Source organism: Pteropus vampyrus, unplaced genomic scaffold, assembly GCF_000151845.1.
Source record: "Pteropus vampyrus isolate Shadow unplaced genomic scaffold, Pvam_2.0 Scaffold476, whole genome shotgun sequence".
Taxonomy (NCBI): domain Eukaryota; kingdom Metazoa; phylum Chordata; class Mammalia; order Chiroptera; family Pteropodidae; genus Pteropus; species Pteropus vampyrus.
The window spans coordinates 908778-935885 of NW_011889257.1; the positions used below are offsets into that span (position 1 = coordinate 908778).

The 27108-nt window shown below is 38.6% G+C and overlaps 1 protein-coding gene across 1 annotated transcript in view; it reads right to left on the minus strand.

Moving 5' to 3' along the window:
• POLA1 (DNA polymerase alpha 1, catalytic subunit) overlaps positions 1 to 27108 on the minus strand; it is a 281922-nt gene that overhangs the window by 133908 nt on the left and 120906 nt on the right. Inside the window, exons 32-34 of the mRNA XM_011382457.2 lie at positions 26982 to 27102; positions 14170 to 14348; positions 12366 to 12497 (exon numbers count right to left, since the gene is read on the minus strand). Of these exons, the coding sequence (XP_011380759.1) occupies positions 12366 to 12497; positions 14170 to 14348; positions 26982 to 27102 (432 nt within the window). The remainder of the gene's footprint in view (positions 1 to 12365; positions 12498 to 14169; positions 14349 to 26981; positions 27103 to 27108) is intronic.

Genomic DNA, 27108 nt, shown 5'->3' on the forward strand with positions numbered 1-27108 from the left:
CAACCTTTTTGGCACCAGGGACCTATGAGAATCTAAGGCCTGATGATCTGAGGTGGAGCGGTGATGCCAGCACTGGGGAGTGGCTGAAAATACAGATGAAGCTTTGCTGGCTCACCAGCCGCTCACCTCCTGCTGTGCAGCCCTGTTCCTAACAGGCCATGGACCAGTAACGGTCCACGGCCCCGGGGGTTGGGGACCCCTGCCGTACCTGACATCTCTAGACTTATTCTTTCTACTTAACTGCAACTTTGTGCCCTGTGAGCATCTCCCCTGCCGCACTTGGACTTTCGGGCCTTGCTCATGTGATGTAGCCCTGGGCAGGAGGCACCTCCTACAGATCGGAAGCTGAAGCTGCTCACAAAGAGACTGTGGTGAGTTACAGGACTTCAGATCTCAGAGCCACTTTAATAAATAAAGTGCTCTAAAGAACATAATTCCTCAGCACAAGCAGGATCAGATGATGTCATGAAATTTTTATATGAGACACACAGAGAAGATGACATTTCTATTCACAAATACTACTCAGCCTAGGTTTATACAATCATATCCACAACCAAAAGAGACAAGGTTGAGCGACGTTAATTATCTGGCATGTATTAAGTGTCAGCAATACACCTGAAGACTTAACAAGGATGGTAAAGCCCATGAAAAATGTGGAAATATTAATACCTTTTATTTCCGTATCTTCCTACATAAGCTATATGAATGTACAGAAATCACAGATAATATATAAAACAACCATATATTTAACATATAGAAATCACACTATAAAATATTCAGTCATTTTTACATATTACATGCGAATTCATCAACAGGCGATTTTTGAGGAGTTTAGTAATCCCATGGGGAACTTTTAAAAACACTAATACTCTGGCTCCACCCTCAGAAATCCTAATCTAACATTCCAGGATGGGCTGACCCATCAGACTTTTAAAAACCCTGATACAGAGACAAACATATGATAAAAAAGAAATGCTGTGGTGAAGAAAACTTCTAAACGCAGTATTCTCAGTATGTTCCATCTATCTTGAAATGTTCCTTTGGTTTACAATGTAAAATTTTAGAATCATAAAATGGCCGGGGCAACATCAAGATTTCTAGGATGTAAATACTTCTCAAATAGGACTGGAGTCTATACTGGTCATTTACTAGTAAGGACCATATTACAATTCCCTGTTTTATTTTTATTTTCTCTTTTAACCACCTTCATTGTTATGATAAAAACAACACATACCTATTGTGAAATAGTCAAAGAGAGGAAAGCAATATGAAAAAAATAAAAAATCTAAACTTTTCAGCACTCAGACATGATTTTTGACATACAGTAAACATCCTTCTAGATATCTAAGCACACACATACACATAAATATTACATAAGTGACACTATACTATAAGCTGGGTTCCCCGCCCCCCAAACTCATCACTATCCTGTGGCCAAATATTAGGTCCAAAAATTATAGATTTATAACATAAATTTTAAGGGCTGCATATTAACTATGAATTTACGCATGTTAGTTTTAATGTTTTATGGCTACCAAATACTCTTGGGAACCAACTGATTCACTTGCAACGCTCTGAACTATAGCAATATGAGAACAAAAATTGTATTTCTATATACCAGTGAATACAATTAGAGACCAAATTGTAAGAAAAAATAACTTTCCTCAAATGAATTACTTAGATATAAATCTAATAAAACAGGTGCAAGATATGTATGCGGAAAACAATAAAATGCTAATCCAAGAGGAAAAATATCTAAATAAATGGAGAGACAGATCATGTTCATGGATTGGAAGACTCAATATAAGATGTCAATTTTCCCCTAAGAGATTCTATAGATTTAACACAATTTCAATAAAAATCCCAGCAGGACTTTTTTGTTGTTGTTGTTGATAAAGACAAGCTGACTCAAATTTATATGGAAAGGCAAAAAAACTGGAATAGCTAAAACATTTAAAAGAAAAATAAAATGGAGGAACGCACTACATAAGACTTATATATAAAACCACAGTAATTAAGACTGTGGTGTTGGCAAAGGGATAAACACAGAGATCAATGGAAGAGAACAGAGGGTCCAGAAATAGACTCGCTTAAGTATGCTCAAATGGTTTTTGACAAGGATGCAAAAGCAATTCAATGGAGGAACAATGGTCTTTTCAGCATGTGGTGTTGGAACGACTGAACTTAGGTGGACCCTCCTTCCCCAAAAAAGAACCTTGTCCTAAGCCTCACACCTTATACAAAAATTAACTCTAAATCAATTACAGGTCTAGATGTAAAATTTGAGTTTTTAGATATGAGACCAAAAGCAAAGTCTATAAGAGAAAAATCTAATATACTGGACCTCATCAAAATTAAAGTTTTATCTAATGAAAGACAAGCTACAGACTGGGAGAAAATATCAGCAAATCATATATCCAACAAAGGACCTACATCTAGAATATATAAAGAACTCAAAACCCAACAATAAGAAAACAAACGATGCAAAGGAAAAATGAGGGAAAACTTGGACATTTCACCAAAAAGGATATAAGGATGGCAAATAAATACATGAAAAGATTTCGACATCACTATAAACATATGAAAAGATGTTCAACATTACTAGCCATCAAGAGAAATGTAAATTAAAATCATGATGAGATACCACCCACACCTATTAGAATAGCTAATGATAATAATAATAATAATAATAATAAAGACCAACAGTACCAATTGCTGGGGAAGATGCCCAGAAATCAGAACTCTCATATGCTGCTGGTAGGAATGAAAAATTGTGCCGCTACTCTGAAAAACAGTATGGCAGTGTCTTAAAAGCATAAATGTACACTTATCATATGAGTCAGCAATTCTACTGCTGGGTATTCATCCTAAAAGAATGAAAACTTATGCGCACGCAGAAACCTATCACAAATGTTTATAGCATCTGAATTCATAATTACTCCAAATTGGAAATAACCTAAACACCTTTCAACGGTGAATGGATCAAATGGATACATGCATACATTGGAATAATACTCAGCAGTAAAAGGAATGAACTAAGTGAAAGAAGATAGTCTCAAAGGCTACATACTACATAATTCCATTTCTATGACATTCTTGAAAAGACAGAACTATAGTGACGAGAACAGATCTGTAGTTGCCATAGTTAGGGGTGGGGAAGGTGTGAATATAAAGGGATAGCAAGAGGGAGTTTTGGGGGGGGACGATGGAATTATTTTGTATACTGATTGTGGTGGTGATAACATGAATCTACACATGTGCTAGAATTAGAAAATAAACTCGGCTCTAGATGTGGGTAGGTCAAAATGGAAGCGCCTTTGAAAACAGGAAAGTTAAGTTATACTTTTAGGTGGCTCAACATCCAGGTCATTTCTAGAAAGTTGGAGTAGTGAATATAATTAATTGAGAGTTGGAACCACTCCTCATGCTGTTTGGGTTCTTTCTGTGTTCATGAGCCATTGGGGAAAAAAAAGTAATGAGGTGAAGATGCAACTCAGTTTTCTTTCTCAAATCTTCAAGGCTAAAATTTCTCTTGCCACTAACATTCGTTGCTGGTGGTTTGGAGCCTGGAGGCCGGCTACACTAGGCTCCTGAGAGCTGGGCTGGCCAATCATCTAGATTCCCATCGGAAGAGATTCCCAAACATCCAAAGAGCCCTGAGCACCTGAGCAGCCCGAATGAGGCCAAGGACCTTTGAGGAAACAAGCCGGACGATGTACTTCACAAAATCACCCTCCCTAAGAGTTAAAATATGCTGGAGTATAGTTAAAAACAAACAAACAAAACGTTCAAGGAAGTACCAAGAGTCAGAGGAGTTTCGAACCAGGACAGAAAGTTATACATTGCTTTTCAAAACCAAGCTGAGACCAATACAAGTATTGGCAGGAGCACATGGTAAAGCCATCCCTGATTCATGCCAAGCACAAAACAAACAGGCATCATTTGGAAAATACTGCAGCTCTAATTTTTATAAGTAATGTTATTTGTTGGAATCCAGGCTTTTGAGAAATTTTCTATGGTACCTCAGAAAGGCAGCTGAATTAACTCCCTCTGGAAGAGAAATATGGTTATTCCATTTCATACACAACCAAGCTAGACAGGGTGATCTGCAAATTCATATCCGGAACTATCTGCAAAGGGCCAAATGCCACACGTGAACCATAACATACACTTTTTAGGCAAAACAAATATGAGAGATGGACGGTCTGAGGGGCTCTCCTCTTCTCATTTACATGTGCAGCAGAGAGCGGATAGTTCCATTTTGCTCCTTGCAGCCAAGGTCAACGGAGTGAAAATCTCACTTCTGAAAGGTTAAATGAAATCTGTTCTGGTTCACTTTCTTACTCTCCTACACGACAGAAGCTCTAGATGATGGAGTCAGACATGCAGTTGAGTTTTTCCTAAATACACAAGGTTACAGAAATCAAAGTGAAGAAAGGAATTCTGTCTGGGCACAAGCAGTTTTCTGTTGTTACCCATTTGTTTTTGGATATTTGACAATTCCTATGGCATTTCCTCCGCATTTCAAAGAACCTCCAAGTTTCCGTTCAGAGGCGGCGAACTGTATCGGAACTTGCTGAAACCCTGGCCTTCTCTTCAACGGCTGGACTAGCGCGTTGCTGGGTGGCTATCATCAGCTTTCGGGACTCGTGTCCCAGCCAGCCTCGTGGCCTGTCCGAGCTTGTCATGCTAACCCGAGACCTTGCGGCATGCTACAGAAAGAGCGAGCATAGTGCAAATGGCAAGCAACTTGTTATTCATAAACGGCTATCTTACCATATGATGCACAGAATTCTCAACTAGGGTCCTCAAGTACGGTCACAGTCTCAATGTTGCTTCCTGTGACCTGGGAGAGTTGCTTGATAGCACCAACCAACCTCTCAGAATATCATGAACTCATTCGATAACTTTTTCCCGAACATCTATAGGTTAGGCACAATACTGGCTGCTGGCCTTAAAGGAGTTATAGCCTGGAGTCCTTTCCTGGCTTTTAGCCACCACCCTAAGCCACCCTTGTTGGTGTCCTTTCCTAAGGCTGACTGTGAGAACCTATGCGGAAACACTGAAAAGCAAACTCCCATACTGGCAGACTGCAAGAAGGGCCACAGAGCAGCGCGGCACGCTGTGACATCCTTCTGAGGGGATGGGACAGGAAGAGCAGCCAGATGACGGACGCTTTCAGATGGACGCTTCAGAAAGACAGAAGCAGCAAGGCCCCAGCCCAGGTCGGAATCTCTGGGGGTTCCGAGCACACAAAAGAACAGAGCCGAGCAATGTTCATCTACCATTATGCCGTATTGGGATAACGAGTATTGAGTGTTCTCTGTGTGCTTTCTAAGCCCCTGAAATGCATCATCCCATATAATCCTCCTTCCCACCTTATGTGGCAGGTGCCATTACTAACATCATTTTATAAGCTACGAGACTGTGGCTTGGAGAAGTTGGGTAACTAGTCCGAGTTACAGAGCTGGTAAGCAACTAGACAGGAGCTCTGACCTTGGTGTTTTGTGTCCAAACCTCACAGTCCACCGTGAGGCTAGCAGTGGCTGGTATGAAAATTGATATAACTGAATGTCGAGCTTTCGGAACGTAAGGAAAAACAGACAAGGGCCGTGGCTATAACTGCCTCTACCTCTGACCAAGAGATCAAGAGGGTGACTATGCGTGTGCGGGGAATGACATGGCCCAAGCTCAGATCTTGCGCGTGGCTCTGGGGTCAGTCTTCTACAGTCGACACTGTACTCTGTGGTCAAGGCACCATAGAATTTGGTGTGGGTCCCCTGTTAGCTCCTCGCAATCGTGCTCTCGTTCTCAGCCTCCCCAAACACGGTCCATGCCCTAAGGTTTAAGATTAAATGAGATCAAAGATAAAGAGGTGTTGTGATAAATACAGAGAACACAAGTGAACGTTGCTTATTCCAAAAAGGATAAGACTCAGGTAGCATGTAGGGCTGTATCTGATCTGATTTGCTTATTAGAACTCCTTTACAACAGCTAACATTGAAACCATGAGAAGCTGCTTGGGTAGAATATGTGGCTGTCACATGTTAAGGCACTGGACTTGACCTGTTATCCACTTACGTTTGTTCGATAATAAATTAACTCACAATGAGACTCTTCTCCTGCCATCACCAGATCCCTTGTTTCTTAGTTTTCCTGTGAGAACACACCATGGCATAGCACCGAATCTTACACCTGACTCAAATCAGCTAACTTCATATTCATACCTAGTAAAAATCAGCCATTCAGTAATAAAAACATACCAACCCTCCGTCCATGGGCCCTGGTTTTAGAATACTACGTTTAAAACATGCAATTGGTGTCCGTGCTGTTCATTTATGCTTAGCTTAAATGCTGTGAAGAAAAAAGAAATGCTGTGAAGCAATAAGAAATACTAATTCTCAAGATGTTCTTTTGTTTTGTTTTAATAAGATTTAGGATGAGTTCTACAGATTCCTAAAGAAATGATCCTTCTTCAAGCACCGCTGGGCAGCGTGGATCGCGCTGCCTGTGTTGCTGAATGGGTGGGATGGATATCTATTGCTTCTTTGCATGCCTTTTGTACCACTTATAATTATGCTGTTAAGAGTCTTTTCAAAAAAGAAACCCAATTTATTCTTTTTAAATGTTCTAAATATAAATGCAGAGGCAAGGAAATAAACAATAATTCCGATAGTGCTTCCAGTTTAAACTATTTTGAACTAATGTACCTGGGAGACTACTGCATATGGCAAACTACCAACTAAAAACTATCAGCCCACATCACCACAGGTAAGAAATGAGAAATTTTGAGGGTTATTGAACACCAAATAGTTGCAGTAGACAGGAGACAGTTACTGAACATCACTGTCTGGCTGTAAAACCCATGCAACGGGTTTTGTACTCAAACACCGAGATCCACCTGCACAGCAATAGCTCGGGCGTGCTGCTATACTGAGAGGGTGAAAGAGTGAGGGTGGGTGGGGGGCAATGGGGAAGGAGACTGCTTCGCCTCTAATTTACCAGATTTAATTACTGAGTTCTGTGCATTCCTAAAGAAGTGATCCTTTATCAGGCACCGTTGGGCACCATGGATTTGCTGCCCGTGATGCTGAAGGGGTGTCTATTTTGGTGGAGCAAATATTTTCAGCAATCTTTCGCCCTGCCTTCCTTGCATTTTTAGTAAAAGGTAGCTCCAATTCAGTCTTTGGCTTAATGACATTATGCTTGGTGGTTATTACATTTATCTTCGAGGAAGGCAAATCCATTCCAAAATTAACAAGTTTTTTTTTTTTGGTTTTTTTTTTGTTTTTTTGCGAAGAAGGAAAAACAAGTTTAACTGGATTCTTCATATACTACAAGTCACTCCACTCCATTTCCCGGACGTGTGCAGGCCTCCAGAGGGACCCACGGCCAGCAGCATGCTGAGGGTCAGCATCGCCAGTCAAACGCTCCTTGCTCCACGTGAGCATAAGAAAATCTCTGCATCATGACGCAACCGATTGTGGACATTATTTTTGGAATTCCTCAGAAAAATGGGTCCAAAAGAGGTTTTATAAATATGTGGCTTATGTCACAATTAATATACTAAGAAGTGAAAGAGAAAAATACAGGGAGAGAGCAAGAAGGAGCGAGAGGAGTAACAGCTAGGCATCATCCACTTTCTTCGCCACCTTACGTAGTTAGAGATCGATTCTTGCATCATGACAATGAGAGGATGTTCATGCAGGATGTGATTTTGCATCATGATAAAAATATTTCTGGTCAATGTCTCTTTGCCTGATACCCGACTAGGGAAGAAACAAATTAAGGGTATGAAGTTGGAGAAAGGCACATACTGGAATTAGTAATCAGCGATATAAAATATAGAAGTGACAAAAGGCTTTATTTATCAATACTTTCATGACCTTAAAATCCTGTGGAATTTCGTGTCAACCTGAGAAATTTTGTATACTATTAATAAACCTTCTGTCCATATGACAGCAGTATAAAAAAAGAACTTAAGGGAAAACCAAGAAAGTATAACTTTAATTTGTTGGTTCCTTTGGTTACTAAATGTTGAAATGCATACACTACTGAGACACCAAAGAATAGCTCCTGTCCTCAGAAAGCTTACTTCAGAAAAATTCTGAGATTGTAAAATCGATAGCAAATTTCTAAGGAATTCAACCACCAATTTCTGGTCTTGGCAACTAATCAATGGTTATCATATGCCTGGCACTGTCTAGCTGCTCCCTGCTAGTTTTTCTAGATGGAGGGCCAGCAATATCTCTGTGTTTAAAAATCACAGTGAAGTGCTCTAAGAAATGCTGCTTTACAAGTGGCTAGAAACACCGCAAGGCTGGTAAGGCATGCATTTTGCCCCGCTGGAACACTCTAAAACCTGCGTAAGCCATCAATGAGAATTTAGGAGCATATTTTAGTTGACTATCCACCTTTAGAAACGGATGGCTCTTTAAGTATTAAAATGAGGGTTTAATGTACATTATAACTAATAGTACTTGAGATGAAAGTAAATGACCCACTACCCCCCTCCCAGGTACCAAGAGGGGTCAGATTTCCCATTTATGAGCAAGTCTTCAGGACAGGCAGCGTCCCAATCTCAGACTCTCTTCTGCAGCTGCTTCATGGACGGCTGAGGGGAACACTTCAAAAATGAACCAGCTAAACAAACTTCCCAGCAGCACTTGACAGAGCTACACCTATTCTTCCCATTTCCAAAGCAGTGGAGAATTAATTACCAGTTCTATGGATCTATTGTAAGTATAATAGACTAAAGAGCTATCACAGACACATTTATTGTAAAAGCACAATCCCAAGAGTGTCTAGTGGAGGGCCAAAACGATTAACACAAATGCTTTGTCAGATCAAAGATAAAACCTGCACCGCCCAATTGAGGAATGAATTAGAACAGTGGGTTATCTTTCAAATTAACCAGGGCAGTTAGTGAGGAAAATTTCATGAAAGTGTAATTCTTAGCCTTTGTGAATCCACACAGCAGGCATTCTGCCAGCTGACAAGATGATGAAATTTTCATGCTTAAAAAAAGCCCTCTTCATTTCCCAATTTAGATTAGCTAGTGTTTCTCTCCCTTTTGTGTGTGTGTGTGTGTGTGTGTGTGTGTGTGTGTGTGTGTGTGTGTGTATGTATTTGCTCTTCTGGAGCAGAATTTTAAAAGAAGGGGAACACATATCAATTTTTCACTGTAAAATTCAATTTTTCAAAAACATCCCTAAAAGCTTAGAGATATAGTTTTTAAATTGGCTATTTATGATTTTCAAAAAAAAATAAAATAAAATAACAGTTCAATTTTAACTTTGGACAGAGAAACCAACAATGACCAGGGCACAAAATCAACTTTGAATTAAAGCTTTCTGTACTACTTCAAAGTCTTTTAATACTTCATCAAATCTCGAGATTAAGCACTAGAGTTGTTTTCCTCCTAAAGAAATTAATATATTACTTAAAATAGTCTGCTTGGTGCTTTTGGTATTTCTACGTATACTGAAATTTAAATGTTCTAGGAAATGAGAATTCAAGGGATCTAATCCTTGTTATATGGTGAGAGAGAAAAAGCATTTCCTCTCCTATTAAAAGAGCCAGTATTAAAATATTATATGGTATTCTCAGATACATAAAATCTTTAATGTTTGTTATCGCACATTTATTCAGTCAGTGCTATTTATTTATGACAGAAAATAACAACATGTGACGTATTTTTTGAAAAGTGATTTAGAAGTATAGTATACTTTGTTACTGCAAACTTTTGTCCCTTTGTTCCTGACAACTCGATTTCTTGGTGATTGAGAACTGTGTTCTTTGGCAGGTTACAGTGTTTGGTCAAGTACCAGACTCCTCCACTGTGTTCCTGAAGCTTCTTTATGGCGATGCCTTCCCTCCTCAATGTACATTATACTTTCCCTGCAGTGATCCTAAGACTAAAATGAAAAAAATACTGAGACCCTTGCTCTTGGTCTACTAACAACTTTTACGTCCAGTGGGTAGTATTTTTCAACTTGCAAAATAGGAGGAAACCCCTTTGGTCATTAGCTTCAGAGAACAGTCACTTAATCTCAGCACAGGCACAGCTCGGAGATATTGTGGGTTCAGTTCCAGCCAACCGCAATAAAGCGAGTATCACAATAAAACAAGTTATAATCTTTTTGCAGGATGCAGGAGGGTACAGCCTTAAATTTGTAAACACACACACACACACACACACACACACACACACACAGAGACGCACACGCACACGCACAGACGCACGCACGCACACACAAATCAGTGAAGTCCAATAAGGCGAAGCGCAATAAAACGAGGCATGTTTGCACTTATTGCCAACATCCTTGGGTCCAGTACACTTGGTGCATTAATCTCCAGCAGGGCCACCACCACTATGGAGAGCACACTGAACGAACTGCAATCACTACCACTTGCACAATACAAAAGAAACTCAACGCATGACCCTCTACCTGCAAAAGTTCATTTATGTCTGGGGTGAGGAGGAAAGAAAGCAATCTACCAATGAAGTAGAACCTAGAGGTGTGTGAGCTTTCTGTATAAAAGCTCTGATCTTGAGAATATTTGAAATATTTGTTCAGCATGGGGCCATGAAAAGAACAAATAATGGATTTCTTTCTCATCTAATCGCATACGACTAAGATCAGAAAGTAGAGAATTAGGTCCCTAATTTTAAGGACGGTCATATCGATCTTCAATTTTAAGAGTGACATCTGGATATTTTAATTAGAAATCCCTTAGGAAAGTCAACTGAGTGGGCAGTAACTACAGGAAAACTGGTACTTGTGGTTAGGGAGATTGGCTGGCAGACAAGACAATCGAAGCGAATGCTATAGAAATCTTGGGTTAAATGTCTAGAGCCATAAAACTAGGTTATTTAGCTTGAAAAATACTCATAAAACCACTACCAACACCACCACAACACACAGACAATTAGGTTAGAAAGCCATCTTTCAGTTAGGGCATATTTCTAACTATACAGATCATTTTTCTGCCTACTCCCAACTTAGTCAAAACAGATTGTCCCTTCTAATAGAAGGAAATAGATGAGTTTTTTCTAGTATTAACATTTTCCATGGTGTAGATTTTGATAGACTAAACACAAAGAGAAAACTCAGAATTCTTCCCAAGTGTCAAGAAGCAGGCTCAACGAGGTCTGTAAATGAGGAGCTGAGTAGTTTTGATTTGGGCTCTTCATGCTAAATAAAGGCCTAACATCTCAGGCACTGAACATTTCATCTACTGTGGAATGTGAACCCACAGATAACCTTTATTCCCATCCAACTGTGCATTAAGTACAGCACAGCATTAGTCACTAAAACGTTTCAGATTTCCCAAAGTGTAGCCATAATTAGTATTTTAAAAATCTTCAGACAAACCCACTTAGGTTTTTTTTTTTGACAAATAACAAATGATTCTACTCCGAAATCACAATACTGAAACTCTGTTTTCACTCTTTAGATCATTAGATCCTAATGATCTAATACTCGATTTTCATTCAATGAGATCCATTTTAAAGAAAATGCTACGTGATATGTTAACTGATACATAAGTAGAAATTATAAAAAGATATTGACCAAAGTCATGGGTCTTACCTAACAGAACCTGAGCATTTTTGGAAATCTCTTGCAAGTAGCTTCTTTAAATAAGTTACAGTGAACTTTCAAGTAATAGAAATTTTGCTCAGATGACCAACTACATAATGAAACACTAAGAAAAATAAAATGAGAAATGTAGAGATTTTAATTTTTGAAGAGAAAAAAACTCATTCATGTGAAATGTGTTAAAAACAAAACAAAAACTTTGAAAAAAAGCCAGCTTTCTAACACAGCTCACTTACTGTTCTGGTATTTTTACTATATGTTTTAAAAATTAGATATTCTCTCTAAAATGCCAGACAAATTGCATTTAAATTTAAAAGATGTTTAGCTTTATTTCTTCGGACAACTAAGCTATGAAATGGTTTCAATTATCACATAAACACAAAGTCTTAGCTAGTGGGCAGTTTATTAACGTCGCCACACATGACGTTATGGCTCCGATGCCAAAGATAAGCAAAGTTGATTTTCCCTCCTTTGTCCAGACATCTGAGTAACCATTTACTTTAGTCTTATTTAGGTAACAATAAACTAAAATGTTTCCCAATTATATTATTCATTTTTCTTTAAAAGCAAAAATTTCACTATTTAAAACAGTCCTCAGTAATAAAAGAGATGTAATGCTCAATAGAAAATCAAATCGTTTTCCTCCCGTCATTTCAAAATTTTAGTTTCATAAAAAACCAACAATACGAAACCACATTCTTTTGAAACAAGTACCAAACCTAAATACATTGTGCATGTAAAAAACTCATTATGGATACTTACTTGGTAGTATTTTCTAATGTAACGTCTAATGTCCAAGATCAATTTATTGTTCAGCTGTACCATAAAGTTCAGAGGTGAAGTCTTACAGTCGATGTTACTACAACGAAACAAGCTGAGCTCCATATCATTTCCCTACAGAAGCCAAGACAGACAAGTACAGAAAGTTATAAAAGGTTTATGCTGCTGTCCCAGTGTACAATATTCTTAATTCATTTTATCGGTGAGTTTTTAGCCCTATTTTCTCAACTGTTTTCCTCCCAAAGATCTCCTTGGTCACACATACCTTCCTCTCATTTGCCACCATCATAATGGAGTACGAAGTCGAAGGGAAAATCCTAAAATCACTTTTTTTAAACATTCAATACATGACAGACTCTATGGATAAATTAATTTTCCTGGTGAAAATACCAGTGAAGTCACATTGTTGGAAATAAACATCCTTTTTAGACATATTAATCAAAAATTTTAAATTTGCGCTTATTCTGAACTTAGGTAAATGCTGACATTACTTTGCTTTTATATTGTCAACTTAATTTTAAGAATAAAGCCTAAAAATTAAGTGTTATACCACAAAGCGATCACTTACTGTCAGCTTAGCAAATCTAAAGTTTCTATAATCTGCCCCCGCCTTGAAATGTATTTGGGGGAGGGGAGGCAGGAGTAGATATTTGAAAGAATTAATTATTAGTAGTTGGAGAAAACATCCTGTTTTGTTTTGTTTTAAACAAAGACATAGCAAATATAATATATAGGAAAACTGTTGGGGTTTCTGGAGCATTTGTTTTCCTTCTTGATACTTAAACATCTTGGTTTCCTGCTCCAATCTGGTACATAACCCTACCCGCCACGCTAAGCAATTCCAGGTGGAAGAGATTTCAGAGCTTGACATCGGCTCTTCCACAGTTAGCCCATCTGCAAGTCGTCAAGCCTCCATGCAATTAACTATCTTATTTACAGCTGTAATGAAGCAAAACTCAAGGATTTAGCAAGTATTGCTGATCTGTGTCTGCCTCTTCCTTGCACTTGCTTCCAAAGACCGCTTTGTTTTGATTCAAAAAAATGCAAAACATCTGCTGTTTGTCCAAATTAACTTAAAATAATTACTTTTAATTTAGATAAAGGATGTATTTTCTTTCAGTTTCAAGGTTTTACACGGTTCTGCTGCCTACTCATTTGCCAATGGCTAGCACATGAATAACACTACAGTGGAATCGAGTAAACTGGCCAGGTTTCAAGTTCTGATCCAAGGTCAATGATACATTTTTTGGCAGTACTTCTTGAAAGGAATGTCTCTCTGTGACTTTTTTTAATGTCTGACATGAAAAGACAGCAGGAAAGATAATCAGAGTACCTTTGTCAAAAAGGAGGCAAGTGGGATGTGTAAAGATAAACAAAAACTTTTCAAAAACACTTAGTTCCCATTAACTTGATTTAAGATAAAGAAAAATATTGCTCTAAGTCTTAATAAATTGGGTTGGGAGTAGGGAAATACAGGTTACTAATTAAGGAATTACAATAAAAATACTTTAAGATAATTTAGATATTTTAAGAGATTCCATTTAAAAACCAAGGCCAAGTACTCTAGGAAGCCAAAAACAATATTCAAGCACATTCTATTAAGAGTTTTCAAGCAAGAAATAAAGGAAGTTGTGAAGGCAGAATTCAGAGGATGCTGAAATTCTTTAAACACGCAAAAGCAATATGCATGCTTTTTTTTTTCTTTTTATACATATAGTGAGGAGAAAAGGCCTTTATACTAGTTGGCTTACAAAATGTAAAAAGGAACCAAAAAGAAACAACTAACCGAACACTCGAAGACACTATCATAAATATTCTCAATTCCACATGCGGGGCATGGACATTTGAATCTTTCACAGTCCCTGTATTTCTCTTCATCGGTGAGCTGTGCTGGGCCACCAAGTAGAGCATCATTCTCTTCGTCTTTATGATAATGGTGAACTCTAAATTGGGTGGGGTCAAGTCCTATTAATATAAAAAAAAAAACAAATTCAGAAAGGTACAATTATTTGAATTCCCTTATCCAAAAAATACTGCAAAGAAAACTCACAAAAGAATGATTTTAAATCCACACACACACACACACACACACACACACACGAGCACTTGAACTCAAGATAGAGGCTCATATCACGTGGGTAAATGGCTTCTTTTTTATAAGAGATTATAAATAAAACAAGTAAATGACATTATAATAATGCAGAAATATGTCAGTGGACATTTGGGTTTGGAAGAAACTATTTTCTTAAAGTTACAGTGAAAATCCCAAATATGCACTGTTATTAAGAAAATCTTAAAATCAAAGTTATCACTATTAAAACTGAAAACAGAGAATAAAAATCCCATTAAAGAATACAAGTTCACTGCTATTATTACAACTCCTTCAAGTGCAGACACAACTGCTAAGCCTGATTTCAATGCAGTGGTCGATTTCATCTTGGCTCAGTAGTTAACAGCATGTAGGTTGCAATCTAATTCAGTGGTTAAAATTCAGTAGCAGCATCTAAGACAAAACGTGGCACGGTTTGTTGGTGTTCTGAATTCAGAAATTTGAAATATGTGCAAAAAAAATGAATGTATAGATTCTATAGGCCAAAATGTCCCCATCAATCCTGACACCAAACATACCTTCCATGTTTCGATCAAAACAACACAAGGAATTAATTGATGCATAGGTTATGCTATCTTGTTCCCCCAAACTATTTGAGAAAAGAAACATTTTAAGGCCAATCAATTTAATTTATCCTTGGTCAAAGCATATCTGTCAAAATCCACTATTTGAATTTATACTTAAAGATAATTATTCTACACTATATCTTATAATATTTTCTTAAAAGTATCCCTTTCAAGGATAGCATTCCCTAAGAATTCTAGGCTATTTAGAAATCGAAGAAAAGCTCTCTTTATTTTAGTATAAAGGTAAATAAGTAAAATAAAACAGTTACTGAGCAAATAGTTCAAATATCAAAAATATCTAAAAATTGTTTTGATTCTATCAATAGCTGCATAGGTAGATAATCTAACAGATGTATTCAGAATTCAGTGACAAGACCCTACATCCTATTTGGTCAACTGTCAAGTGACATCTAGTAATTATAAAAGATTTGAGGCTGACTGACACGGTGGAAAGGAGCTGAACAAAGAATAAGATTGAGACTTTGAGTCTCAGTTGCTCATCTGCAAAATGGATGTGGTACCACTGACCATGCACTTTTGAAGTTTAAATCAGACGTTAGAGGACAAACTGTTTTCAGTAGTGGCTATGACGTGGTAAACACTCGATATGTCACATGAACGACATTTAAATCAGACGATATTCATTCAAGAATTACGCATTTGGAAAAATAAGCGAAACACATGTTCATGCTGCATAGCAAGTTAATAGCTGCTCTTTGTAGGAATTTATCAAAGTGAATATTTCCTAACATGACACTGTATAATAAAAACAAAGAATTCACAATCAAAACAACTTGAAAAACCATTCTTGGTGACATCAATTGCTGTGACATAGGTCACTTGGCCCTAAGACTCAATATACACTTTTATTTTACAAGTTACCTATCCCCTAAGAGAAACAGCAAATTAGTGAAGTGTGTAGGAATCTATATGCTCTCGCTGAAAGACAAGGAGGGGCAGAAGAATTGAGACCATGCCTGTGAATGATGCCATTTCTTTTCTGTAGTGAAGGCTAACTGTTGCAAATTTCTTAAACTCTACTTGCGAATCCAACTATATTCACATAATGTCTTGCTTTATTTGCGATCACGATAAAGCAGCTTCACCATTTTCTCAGATGACATCATTATTCATCAATTTCTCAGACTGTTACTATTCGAAAAGTAAGGAAGAAGAAAAGTAATAACCAAGAAGTTTTCTAAAAGGCGAGCTTCTTTCACAACCCAAAAATCAAGGAACAAAACAACACTGGCTTTGCACATATAAAAAACCAGCCAGGCTGCGACAGGGAAGCAATGAAAGATCTTTCCAGGCTTCCCAACCAGCCACGGCCCCCTTAGTGTACCTCAGGCCTGGGGAAGGCTGCCTGTTGAGTAAGCCAAAACTGGACATGGGCTACCTTGCTACTTATGGAGAAAAGTCCAACAAGTGGCCAAAAGTTAGAAAAAATTATCAGGCCTTGTGAAACATCTCCTACATTAGATGTCCATTTCCACGAGCAACCCTTATCTGCCCATGGAAATAACAAAGCCAACTGGCCTAGCTAATTACTTCAGATTTATTCTCAAGCTGAATTTTCTTCAAAAGAGGGGACTTCATCTCAGCATTCCTGGTCATAAGTCAATGTTAAATTTTTTAAATATAAAGGGAGAAGACACTGTAATTACCTTAAAATATTAGGTATATAATGATCCTTGTACAAGTTTCTTGGATATAAAAATGTCATAGAAAGTGATTTTCTTGGGAGGACAATTATAAGTTCAATAGGCAAATCACAGAGGGCTAAATTAAATCTTTTAAAGAAAACATATAATGTCATGTTAAAAAATAAGGATCACTGCGCCAGCATCTTTCTTTTAAAGGTCAAACTCCAGGCTTAAACAAGCCCTCAACTCATTCAACATATAAATCAATCTTTCCAAATCTTCATGAAATTGGCAATAAGCAGCTTATTTCGAAGTTTGGAGAGACTTAAAAGTTTTCCTGCTTATACATAACTCATTAAGCTAGAATGAAACAGGAAAAAGTATCTGGTGCTGCCACCTAGAGGTAGATTCTGAATTTTTAAATGTGCCAAATAGAGGGGCTACATAGAACTCTATTTGTAATTACTGTCTCTTCAAAATTAAATGCTTTGTCAGAATAATAAAGCAAAAGCTTTATGATCGCAGTTGGCATACATGAGTCTACGCTCATCATACAGTAAGTAATCCTATTACTATTTGAGCAAGAGGTGCAAAACCGAATTCCAAATTCCTTATCTCTTCTACTGAGAGCTTTCTCTGAATAACTAGCTTAAAGAAACAAACTTTATGCCCCATTTGAGAAAAGGAACTTCCACTTCTACTAGACTAGCTTTTGACAGGTGACTTCGATCATTTGGTCTGGCAGAGAATAAAAGAAGGAGCAGCCTGCTTAGCCTTGGCACCAGTTCCCTCAGGGAAACAGCAGCCGTGGTTTTCCCTACAAAAAGCAGAAATGATGTGTGCTTTAATTCAATCCTGTCACTTGTAGTGATCTAGTCACACCATTTTTTCTGGGGGGGGGGGGAGCATGGTGGGATGGTGGAACGAAATTTAAATCCTGTCATTTATAATTAGAAAATTTATAGGCTCTCACATTATTTTGGCAACAGGATCAAAGCTCTCATGTTTCAAGAAGTATTTATAGAAAGTAACATCATAAGCATTGGGGTAGAGGAGTTCAGCGGTATTGTTTTTTACTTAAGATCACCACATTCTTATCGCACACACCTCCAATGTGACGTTTAGCACAAAATTATTTTTCCTACCATTGTACTTTCTAGCCATTGTAAACTACCTGTTTTTAGAATGTTCACCTGCTCCCATTCCCAAGGAGTATTTACACTGTTTGAAACTCAAGTTCCAAATATAGCTGAGAGAGAATGGTTAATACATTTGACCAAATAATTTTCTTCCTCCAAAAATAAGGTCTCTATTAGTGTGACTGCAAATAACTACAGTAAAGCCAATTATATAAGTTCACACAAGTGGGGAAGAGGGAAAAATCCATATGAATGAAACCCCAAGTGAGTAAAGTAACTAGTATTCCCAAGCAGTTGTTTGTAATATGACTCACTTAAACTACTAGGGAAGCTAATTAATGAAATCCTAGTGTGAATTTTTTTTCCAGAAATTTATTTTAGGAAATAAATCATTTATCTTTTGCACAAAGCCAGCCATTCAGATATTTGGATTTCTCAGAGAACAATACTCACTGAAAATTTAGTATGATTAAAGAAAAAAATCAATTTTTAAAAGGCGAATGCCATATCCATAAAAAGCCTTGTACGGGAATGTTCTAGCAGCTTTATTCATAATAACCAGAAACTGGAAACAATCCAGATGTCCATCAACGTGAGAATGAATAACTGGATATAATCTACCATGGAATACTACTCAGTAATGAAAGGCATGAATACTGATGGATGCGAAAAGATGGTTGAATATCAAAACTGTGCTAAGTGAAAAGCTGAACACAAAGAGTATATAGCGTAGAAAATCATTTATATAAAATTCTAAAATAGGCAAAACTAATCTATGGTCATAGAAATCAGATGAGTGCCTGCTTTTGTGAGGGGGAGGGTAGTGACTAGGAAGGGGTACAAGGGAACTCTCTAGGTGATGGAAATGTTCTGTGTCTTGATAAACTGTATGGTACTCAAGATGGTAGCATTTCATGGTATGTAAATTATACTTGAACAAAAAGCACAACAAATGAGATGTCTGTGATGCATATTTCCAAAGGATTCATCTAGAATATATAAGGAATACCTGCAAGTCAATATGAAAAAGACAACCTAAGAGAAAAGTAGAAACAGACTTGAACCGGCACCTCACAAAAGGAGATATTCGAATGGCCAATAAGCATGTGAACAGGTACTCACCATTATTAGTTATCAAAGAAATGCGAATTAAAGCCACAACATTATGCCGCCACAGAAGATGAAGAAGAAAGAAAACACCAGATGCTGGTAAGAATATGGAGCACTCAAACACACACTGCTAGTAGGGGGTATAAATCAGGAGAACCACTTCGGAAAATTGGTAGACTCTACTATCTGAAACATACATGTCTCCTATGACCTGGCAATTCTCCTCCTAAGTATATACCCAACATAAACACATGCAATTGTTCCACAGAAGTCATGGGCAAGAATGCTCATACAGTGTGGGATAGTCACACAGTGAAATACTACACAGAAATGAAGTACAACCACTTGGACCAATCTCACAAACACACTGAACGAAAGTAGCCAGACACAAAGACTGAAGACACAACTTTGTGTAACATCCAAAAATAAGAAAACCTCATCTATGACGTCGGAAGTCATGATAGCAATTTCCTGGTCGGGGGTGGAGGACAGTTTCTAGAAGGAGACAATGGTACGTGTTTACGTTGTGAAAATCCATCGAGCTGTTCAGTGTTAGGTTTTGTGTACTTTTCTGCATGCATGCTATGCAAGAAAACTGCATTGGAAAAGGTGCAAAGTGAGTACTGAACATTTCCTATACTATACCTACGAGTTTGTTTAAAAACGTGTTATATTCCAACCAGACGTTATGTACCTCTTCATAAATGTACATGCCACCAGCTAGGAAGTAGTAGTAGCAAAAATTGAAATAAATTATTTTTAAAATAAAATAAGTCTTTAGAGCTAACTACACTTTACAGTAAATACAGGGGACAGAGGAACATGTTAAAGGATACCAATGGAATGCAATCTACAAATTTCAGAATAAGGGAAATTCTATGACGAAAAAACCATTATCTTTAACAAATACGTCAGAAAGATAAGAAAAAGATAGAGGAGAGGAACTCTCATATGGACCCTGACTGGATTCCAATTCGAAGCGTTTTTCTTAAGAAGTGCATTCATAGAATGACCAGGGAAATATGAACACTTATTGGACATTTGATGAAATAAAGGATTTGTCGGATTTTTTTCCTAGTGATGGTAATATTGTAGCTATTGAAAAGGGGGAATCCTTGTCTTATAGAAATGCAAAATGAAATATTTACAGATAAAATATGATCTCTACAATTCACTTCAAAATAATCAGAGGAGGTGGAGAAACAGAATGAGATTAGCCACAGGTGCAGACTGCGGAAGCTGAGTGTTGAGCGCATGGGGGCTTCTTACGCAATTCTCTCTACTATTGTGCATGTTTAGAATTTTCCATAATAAACCATTTAAAACTACTCTAGATCCAACTTAATTGATTATACACGTAGCAGACAACTGAAACTGCCTTTCACACCAGTAATAAACATCTCCATAAGACAAATGGAAGACTTCTGAGCATTTTAAAAGAAGTATGATCCAAACCTCTGGGTTAAATAAACTTCCAAGGTTTTTATTGTCCTATAGAAGATAACGCCTAAAATCTTGGAAGCAAAAAAAAAATCCTGACGGGCAGCGTTTCCATGACCTCACTCGACTACTTTTCACATCCTTGATGATGGCTCTGAATGTAAATTTGAACTTAGTGAGATGTGTACCTCTCGGCAGGAAAAAACTTCAGAAGTGTCTTCTTTCCTATTTTTAAATCTGATCAAATAACTTTATTTTGAAAATTATTTGGAAAATAAAATAACAGACCAAAAATTGCTTCTCTTACAACAAAGCTCTCTTCTCTCCAGCTACATTGGTAGATATGGACAGCTACGCTGAAGGTCCCAAAATACCACCTCCTTTTTAGAAGTGAGTTAATATTTAACCATTTTTCTTTCTTCTGATTTCATAAAAACTATCTTAATTTTATTCGTAAAATAAAAATGTGAATATTTTTCAACAAGGAAAGAACTTATAATTCACCACTTTCAGCCTTTCAGTCTTATTCACACATATTTATTATCACTTAAGTATCTATGTACAATATTGTATTCAGCTGTTTTCATTTATTCTGTCTTACCCATTTTTCTACAGGTTACTTAATCTTCGTGTCATTTTGGTGTACTTAATTAAAACATATCTTTTAAAAAACCAATCTATATAGTTAATAATACGGTGCCGTATACTTAAAAGTTGCTGAGATTAGAGCTTAACCATTCTCACCACAAAAAAAGACTCAACTATGTTTAACTATGTGAGATGATGGATGTGTTATCTTGGTCATCATTCTACAATGTATATGGATATCAAATTATCACATTGTACACTTTAAATTTATACAATTATATTTGTCAATTATTCCTCAATAAAGTTAAAAAAAACTTTTTAATTGCTCTAACTGAAATAGTTCAAGAAATTCCCATTTACTTTGGAAACTCCAATTGTTACAAAGTAGGAGTTAGGAAATTACTAGTCCAAGTGATTATTCTAAACATGCTCTAATTTGGTTCCAAGTTCTCAGTTCACTGAGGTCTCTATCTGAGTTAGGTGAGAAGCATCACTGCGGGCCAGTGAGATAGAAACAGACATCACGTGCTCCCCTTGCAGGGACTGAGGCGCAAAGCTTTGCAACGGATACCCTTACCCTTTAAGGGGCTCTCTGAATTCCCTAATGTGCTGAGTGGCTGAGATGGCATGGGATACCACCATGAAGGTGGGGTAGGGTGGGCTGCCGTTCATCAATGGGCCGGAAGAATTGGTGACAGGTGGTTACAGGCAACTACTGCCAACTCCACACTGGTCTCTCCACAGCGCTTTCCCACAATGCCTCAAATGCTTCCACTTCTATACACTCCTCCCCAGTAGCCCCAGCTAGAAGTGGTCTCTGCTCCCCCTGAACATCAATAGCCCTTTATTTTATGTCTTTTAGGACGTACACTGTGTTGTCCGCTAGACTTCCCCACCACAGTGAAATCAACTAAGCGGACTGGGCTGTACTAGAGGAAAGGAACCGTGGCTGACTCAACTCTGTATCCCTCACGGCACCCACTAAGATGCAGAGCACAGCAGGTCTTCAACGCTCATCCGTTCAATGAATGCAAAAGCCAGCTGGGAGCATCCTACTTTGCATTTGGTGTGATCTTACTTTTTAAATTTTACTATTAATTATTTTATAGAAAATATTAAAGGTTTGGAAATGACGGTCATATGCGGGCATTCTTCTAAAAGCTTACTCATGAAAAAAGGCAAAAGTCTTGATTGATAAATACCTGAGGCACCTGCTGGTAACATCATTTTACTCCCAACCACCTGTATTTCATTCCACCTCCCATCTTTTGCAGGTGTATCCTCCCTAGCCTGTCGAAGGTACCCCAAATGGTGTTTGGCCCACGGATGCACTAATTTCTTAGATGTTATTGGATTCTGTCTATTGAGAAAAACTACCTAGTATAATGTGAGTGGTATAGCCATTTTTTAAAAGGGGAATTTTTCCTTTCTAATTTAACTCAGGAATGCACCAGGTTAAAGTGTGTCCTGTCTTGTTTTAAGGGCTACTTTCAGAAATTAAACTTTAAATCCTCACATTCTTCAAACATAAGTAATTTCTCAGGACCAATGAGAAAACTGCCCACACAGATAAATGCCTGAAATTTTATCACTGACCATGAAGAAATGTACTTGACAGCTATTGTACAAATCATCGCTCGTTGGAGTAAAGATATTACATAATTCTAAGTATTGTTATACATGAAACATAGATTTATTAAAATGAACTTTAGACTATTCTTATCACTTGCCTGTTTAGACTATTCTCATCACTCGCCTGTTTTGCTAGGCACAGAAGACTATTTGGATGTTGGCGCACACTGTGAATATTTCATCCACAGAATATAGAGAGCTTTCATTAGAACAAGAGAGAGAAAACCTATAGTCTGGAGAACAAAAGCTAAGAGTTCCAAGTTTTAGTGGCCATGTTTCCCATAGGGCTATTGTATAGAAGAGTAATACTATATTTTTTTCTATTCACAGATGGAAAAGAGTAAAATTTTGCTTTATTTAAGCCCAATAGCAATAATCTTGCATGGGTTTCAGAAAAATGATACATATTTTACTGTGGGATAATGAGGACCATTAGTTATTAGAGAGAACAAATCATTCTCCTTCAATTCAACAGACTTATTCATTCACTCGCTTAATAGACTATCCTCTCTCCTTCTCACTAAAATCGCCTTCCCCTGCAGAACACCTGGCCATGCAACATGCCACCAGACAGACTTCAGGAGGTATCTTGATGGGGAGAAATAGAGAATTTCCAAAGTGAAGCCACAGGATAAAACCAACACTTGATGCTTGCCTTTCATTTCAAGGAAAGCAGTATAAAAGCAATAGAAAAAGAAAAAGGTAGTTGAAAAATATAGTTGGTCTCCACAAAAGAGTCTTAAAAATAAAAAATCATGAACTTAATAATTTTCCTAAATGAAATTATGCCATTATTCCTGATTTCTTTGTACTAACTAAAAGGACAAAGTATCAAACTTCCCTAAAGTTTCAACACTATAATACATTTCATTAATCAAAGATAAAAACTACATTAAAAGCAAGAGAATTATTTTATGTCTGTGATTAGGCAGTTGGAGGGCTTGTATTTTATGTATACATTTGTACACTTCAACTTATTTAACAGTGTCAGTTCACTAACTGCAGTTTTTTTATATAAAGAAAACAGATTTAGAATTTTAAAAACAAATTACAGTAATTTTATGCCTACAGCCTGCACCTCTTAGAAACCATGTACCCCCCAACACTCCCCTCACTTTCCCACTTCTTCCCCATCTCCCCCCTCCTCCTCTCTAAAACCACAGTCTAAGTGAGAATTGAAAACAGGGGCCTCGAATCCCCTAGTGAAGAACCGCCACCCTAATTTTTCACTTGGGGTGGAGGAATAAAGGATGCAGATCGAAATGCAGCTACTGACTAAGGCAGGGGGCGAATGCCTGCAAAGATGTGCCAGGAAAACTTTGATGTTTTCTACAGATCCTCACGGTGACTGGCACTGGCTGTCCTGCACTTCATTAACGTGCGTGGAACCTTCTATGAGGAAAGAGGGGAAGACAAAGGACTACACGACTTAGTACTAATGAAGGTAGACAATGGATAGCATTGGTGATGGCAGGGGCTGTGGTGGGAGAACAGGACAAGCAGGGGAGGAGGGGGACCGCACAATAATGACAACCTCACAGGCCTTCAGTATAATGACTGCCGTCAAATGGCAGAAGATAAAAATGAGAAAAAGAAGATAAAAAGGGGGAGCAGCAGCAGCTCCTTCAGGGCCGAGGATGCAGGCCCTTCCGGCAGCTCTAATCGGCTACCTGGCACCGAGAAGGGGCTGCCCAGAAGGGGCCGTCCGTATAGCTGGGGCTGCGCCTAGAGATTTCAGGGGATGAAGTAGGAGAGATGGGGACATGGCGGGACCGTGCACAAGCACAGCGGGTTCCCACTGCACACTGAGATCGGTCAGTAATAAGATGAACCCTCTGAAGATGGGACCCACTCCGGTGACCAGTTTTGAAAATGATTAGTGGAAACTGGAGTCCTAAGACAGCCTGTAATCATAAGGCTGCTGCAATTAGGATAGTCTGTCTTTAAGCAAGTCAAAACCTGCCCACGACTTAACTTATATTTTTAAAAAATGGTCTTAAATAGGACCCTGGAACCAACAAAATCAGTGTGGTCCCCTCTTGGTAAGACCAGTCTTGAGCTATCTGAGTGGGACTGGCTACCCACTGGGCAGGCCGCAGCACCCTTTAGCGCTCTTTTGCAGAAACAGAAGGCTCCGCACTCATTGGGTAACTGTCACCCACGGGGCGCGGCTTGTTCCGTTTATCCCTCCTCAGCTCCAGAAAGTCCAAAACCAAAGAAGGAAAGGGTCATGGTTAGCCTTTAGACTAGGTTCTTGATGACACAAATGGAAAAACTGGGAGATCCAAACAAAAAAATAATTTTGCTCAGGGGTTTTCATTGGGGAGTGGTGGGGCTCGCAGTAGGGAGAGAAGGGAGAAGATGAAGCTCCCTTGCCTTCACATCCACGCCATCGCACTTCCGGTTGAGGATACCTGTCATCACCTCTTAGAGCTAAGCGGGGGCAGTACAGTTCAGCACAGTGGCTAAGAGCACAAGCTTGGGAGTCACACAGAGCTAGGTCCCAAGCCAGTCGCAGCCAGCCACTTATAGCTATGTGACAAGACCAGATTAGTTACTCCTGTAAGCCTCAGTTTCCTTCTCTGTAAAATGGAACGAATACAAAATACCCTCACGAGGCTGTTGCGAAGATTAAATGAGAAACATATGCCAAGTACTTATGGCATCCAGAAGAGCAAGCACTCAACACAGAGGAGAGAAAAGGAAGCAAAAAAAATACTGTGCACTTACACTCCCACCTCCCAGCTGAGGATTTATAAATATCATCAAATACAACTCAACTTTGAGAATATATTATATGATGATTTGGGTAGCAGAATTTTATCTTCCTAATTATGTTTTGCTTAGGCAAATGGCAAAAATGAGCTTCTACTTCCAGAACAGACGCTGATGGGAAAGTGGAAACGGGGCTGGCAGGAGGAGCGCAGACACACACTCAGCAGGGGCAGGATGGAAAGTATGTGACTTGATAATTCATCCATCCAATCTCAGTCCACAAATGCACACTGAGTACTAACTATGCGCAGATCTCACGGACTGGAGGAGTCTGGACATATTTATGCAGCAGCCTGGTGCGAGGGTGGGACGCGGCTGCTAACAGTGCTCACTGGCTCCCTCCGCTCCGGGCCCGTGCGGAGCATCTCACGCACATCATCTTACTGCTCCCTCAGAGCAACTCGAGTTTATGACTCCAGAGACGAAGGCTTAGACCAAGGTTTAGAAGCTCGCCAAAGCGACAGAGCCAGTACCAGTACTTGAACTCAAGTCCATGGCTTAAGCCAGATGTCTCAATGAGAAGAGGAGGAGAATTTTCCATGAAGCAGGGACAGAATGAGCAACGCCATATTCAAGGGGGCCCTGAATATACTGATTAAGAAATAAGGCTAGAAATACAGGTTGGAACTAGAAACTTAGAGTCTATGACTGCTAGGTCCCAATCCAGTCGCAGCCAGCCACTTATAGCTATGTGACAAGACCAGATTAGTTACTCCTGTAAGCCTCAGTTTCCTTCTCTGTAACATGTCAGTGGCTCTGTAACATGTCAGTGGCTCTGGACGTTACCTATAGATAGTGAGGAACCACCTATGAATTTTGTCAGGCGGTACTCTAACTACCCTTCTGAGCGTACCATGGACTAGAGAGTGGAGAACGTAGAGCAATGTTAACTCCTTACACGCTGGGTGTCTACAAATGAAATCAGGGCAGGTTATAAAACACATTTCTAAGCAAGAGCTGACAATCTGGTGACACAGCAAAAACTCAAAGGAATGCTGAGGTTTCGGAGTTGGCTGGAACCTCCTGGGATGTGAGGAACAGGCCAATTCCTAGAAGATAACAGCTACTTCGGTTTTAGAAGAATTTAAATGAAAGTGAGAACAGGATACTCACAGTGAACTGAATACTAAAACCTAAACTTTTTAATGTTAAAAAAGCTGTTCCCTCACCTTATAATACGATATCTTTAGAGACAGAGACAAGATGAACCAATAATCGAGATACCATCAATCTCTTTATTAATGGAAGTTCACTAATTAAAGCTGCAACAATGTAAACTCAGACTTATAATGCTGCCTAAAATCTCCTCCATCCTTTCTTTTGCCTTCTCTCTCCCCTCAGCATTTACCGATTGAGAACCTACTATGGAGCAGGCAGGTGGTTACAGAGGCAGCAAGTGTGTAGGGTTCACAGTCTCTGAGGGGAGACGGACATTGGTTACAAAACCACCACAAAAATAAATGCCCAACTATAAACAAAGAAGCACTTGGCACAGCACCATGCCTATAAAAGGGCCCACACTGGGCAAAGGAGGAAGAACTGAGCGTGTTGCTGCCACCAGCTGAAGGGCTACATGAGTTTGGGGCACTTACCTAACCACGATGCAATGAGGATGGCATCAATTCCATCTATCGGTTCACAGATCCGAGCCACGACTGGGTGGATCTGCTGGGCCAGGTAGTACTGGGTGTCAATGGTTAAATTGTCCTGCTTCTGCAG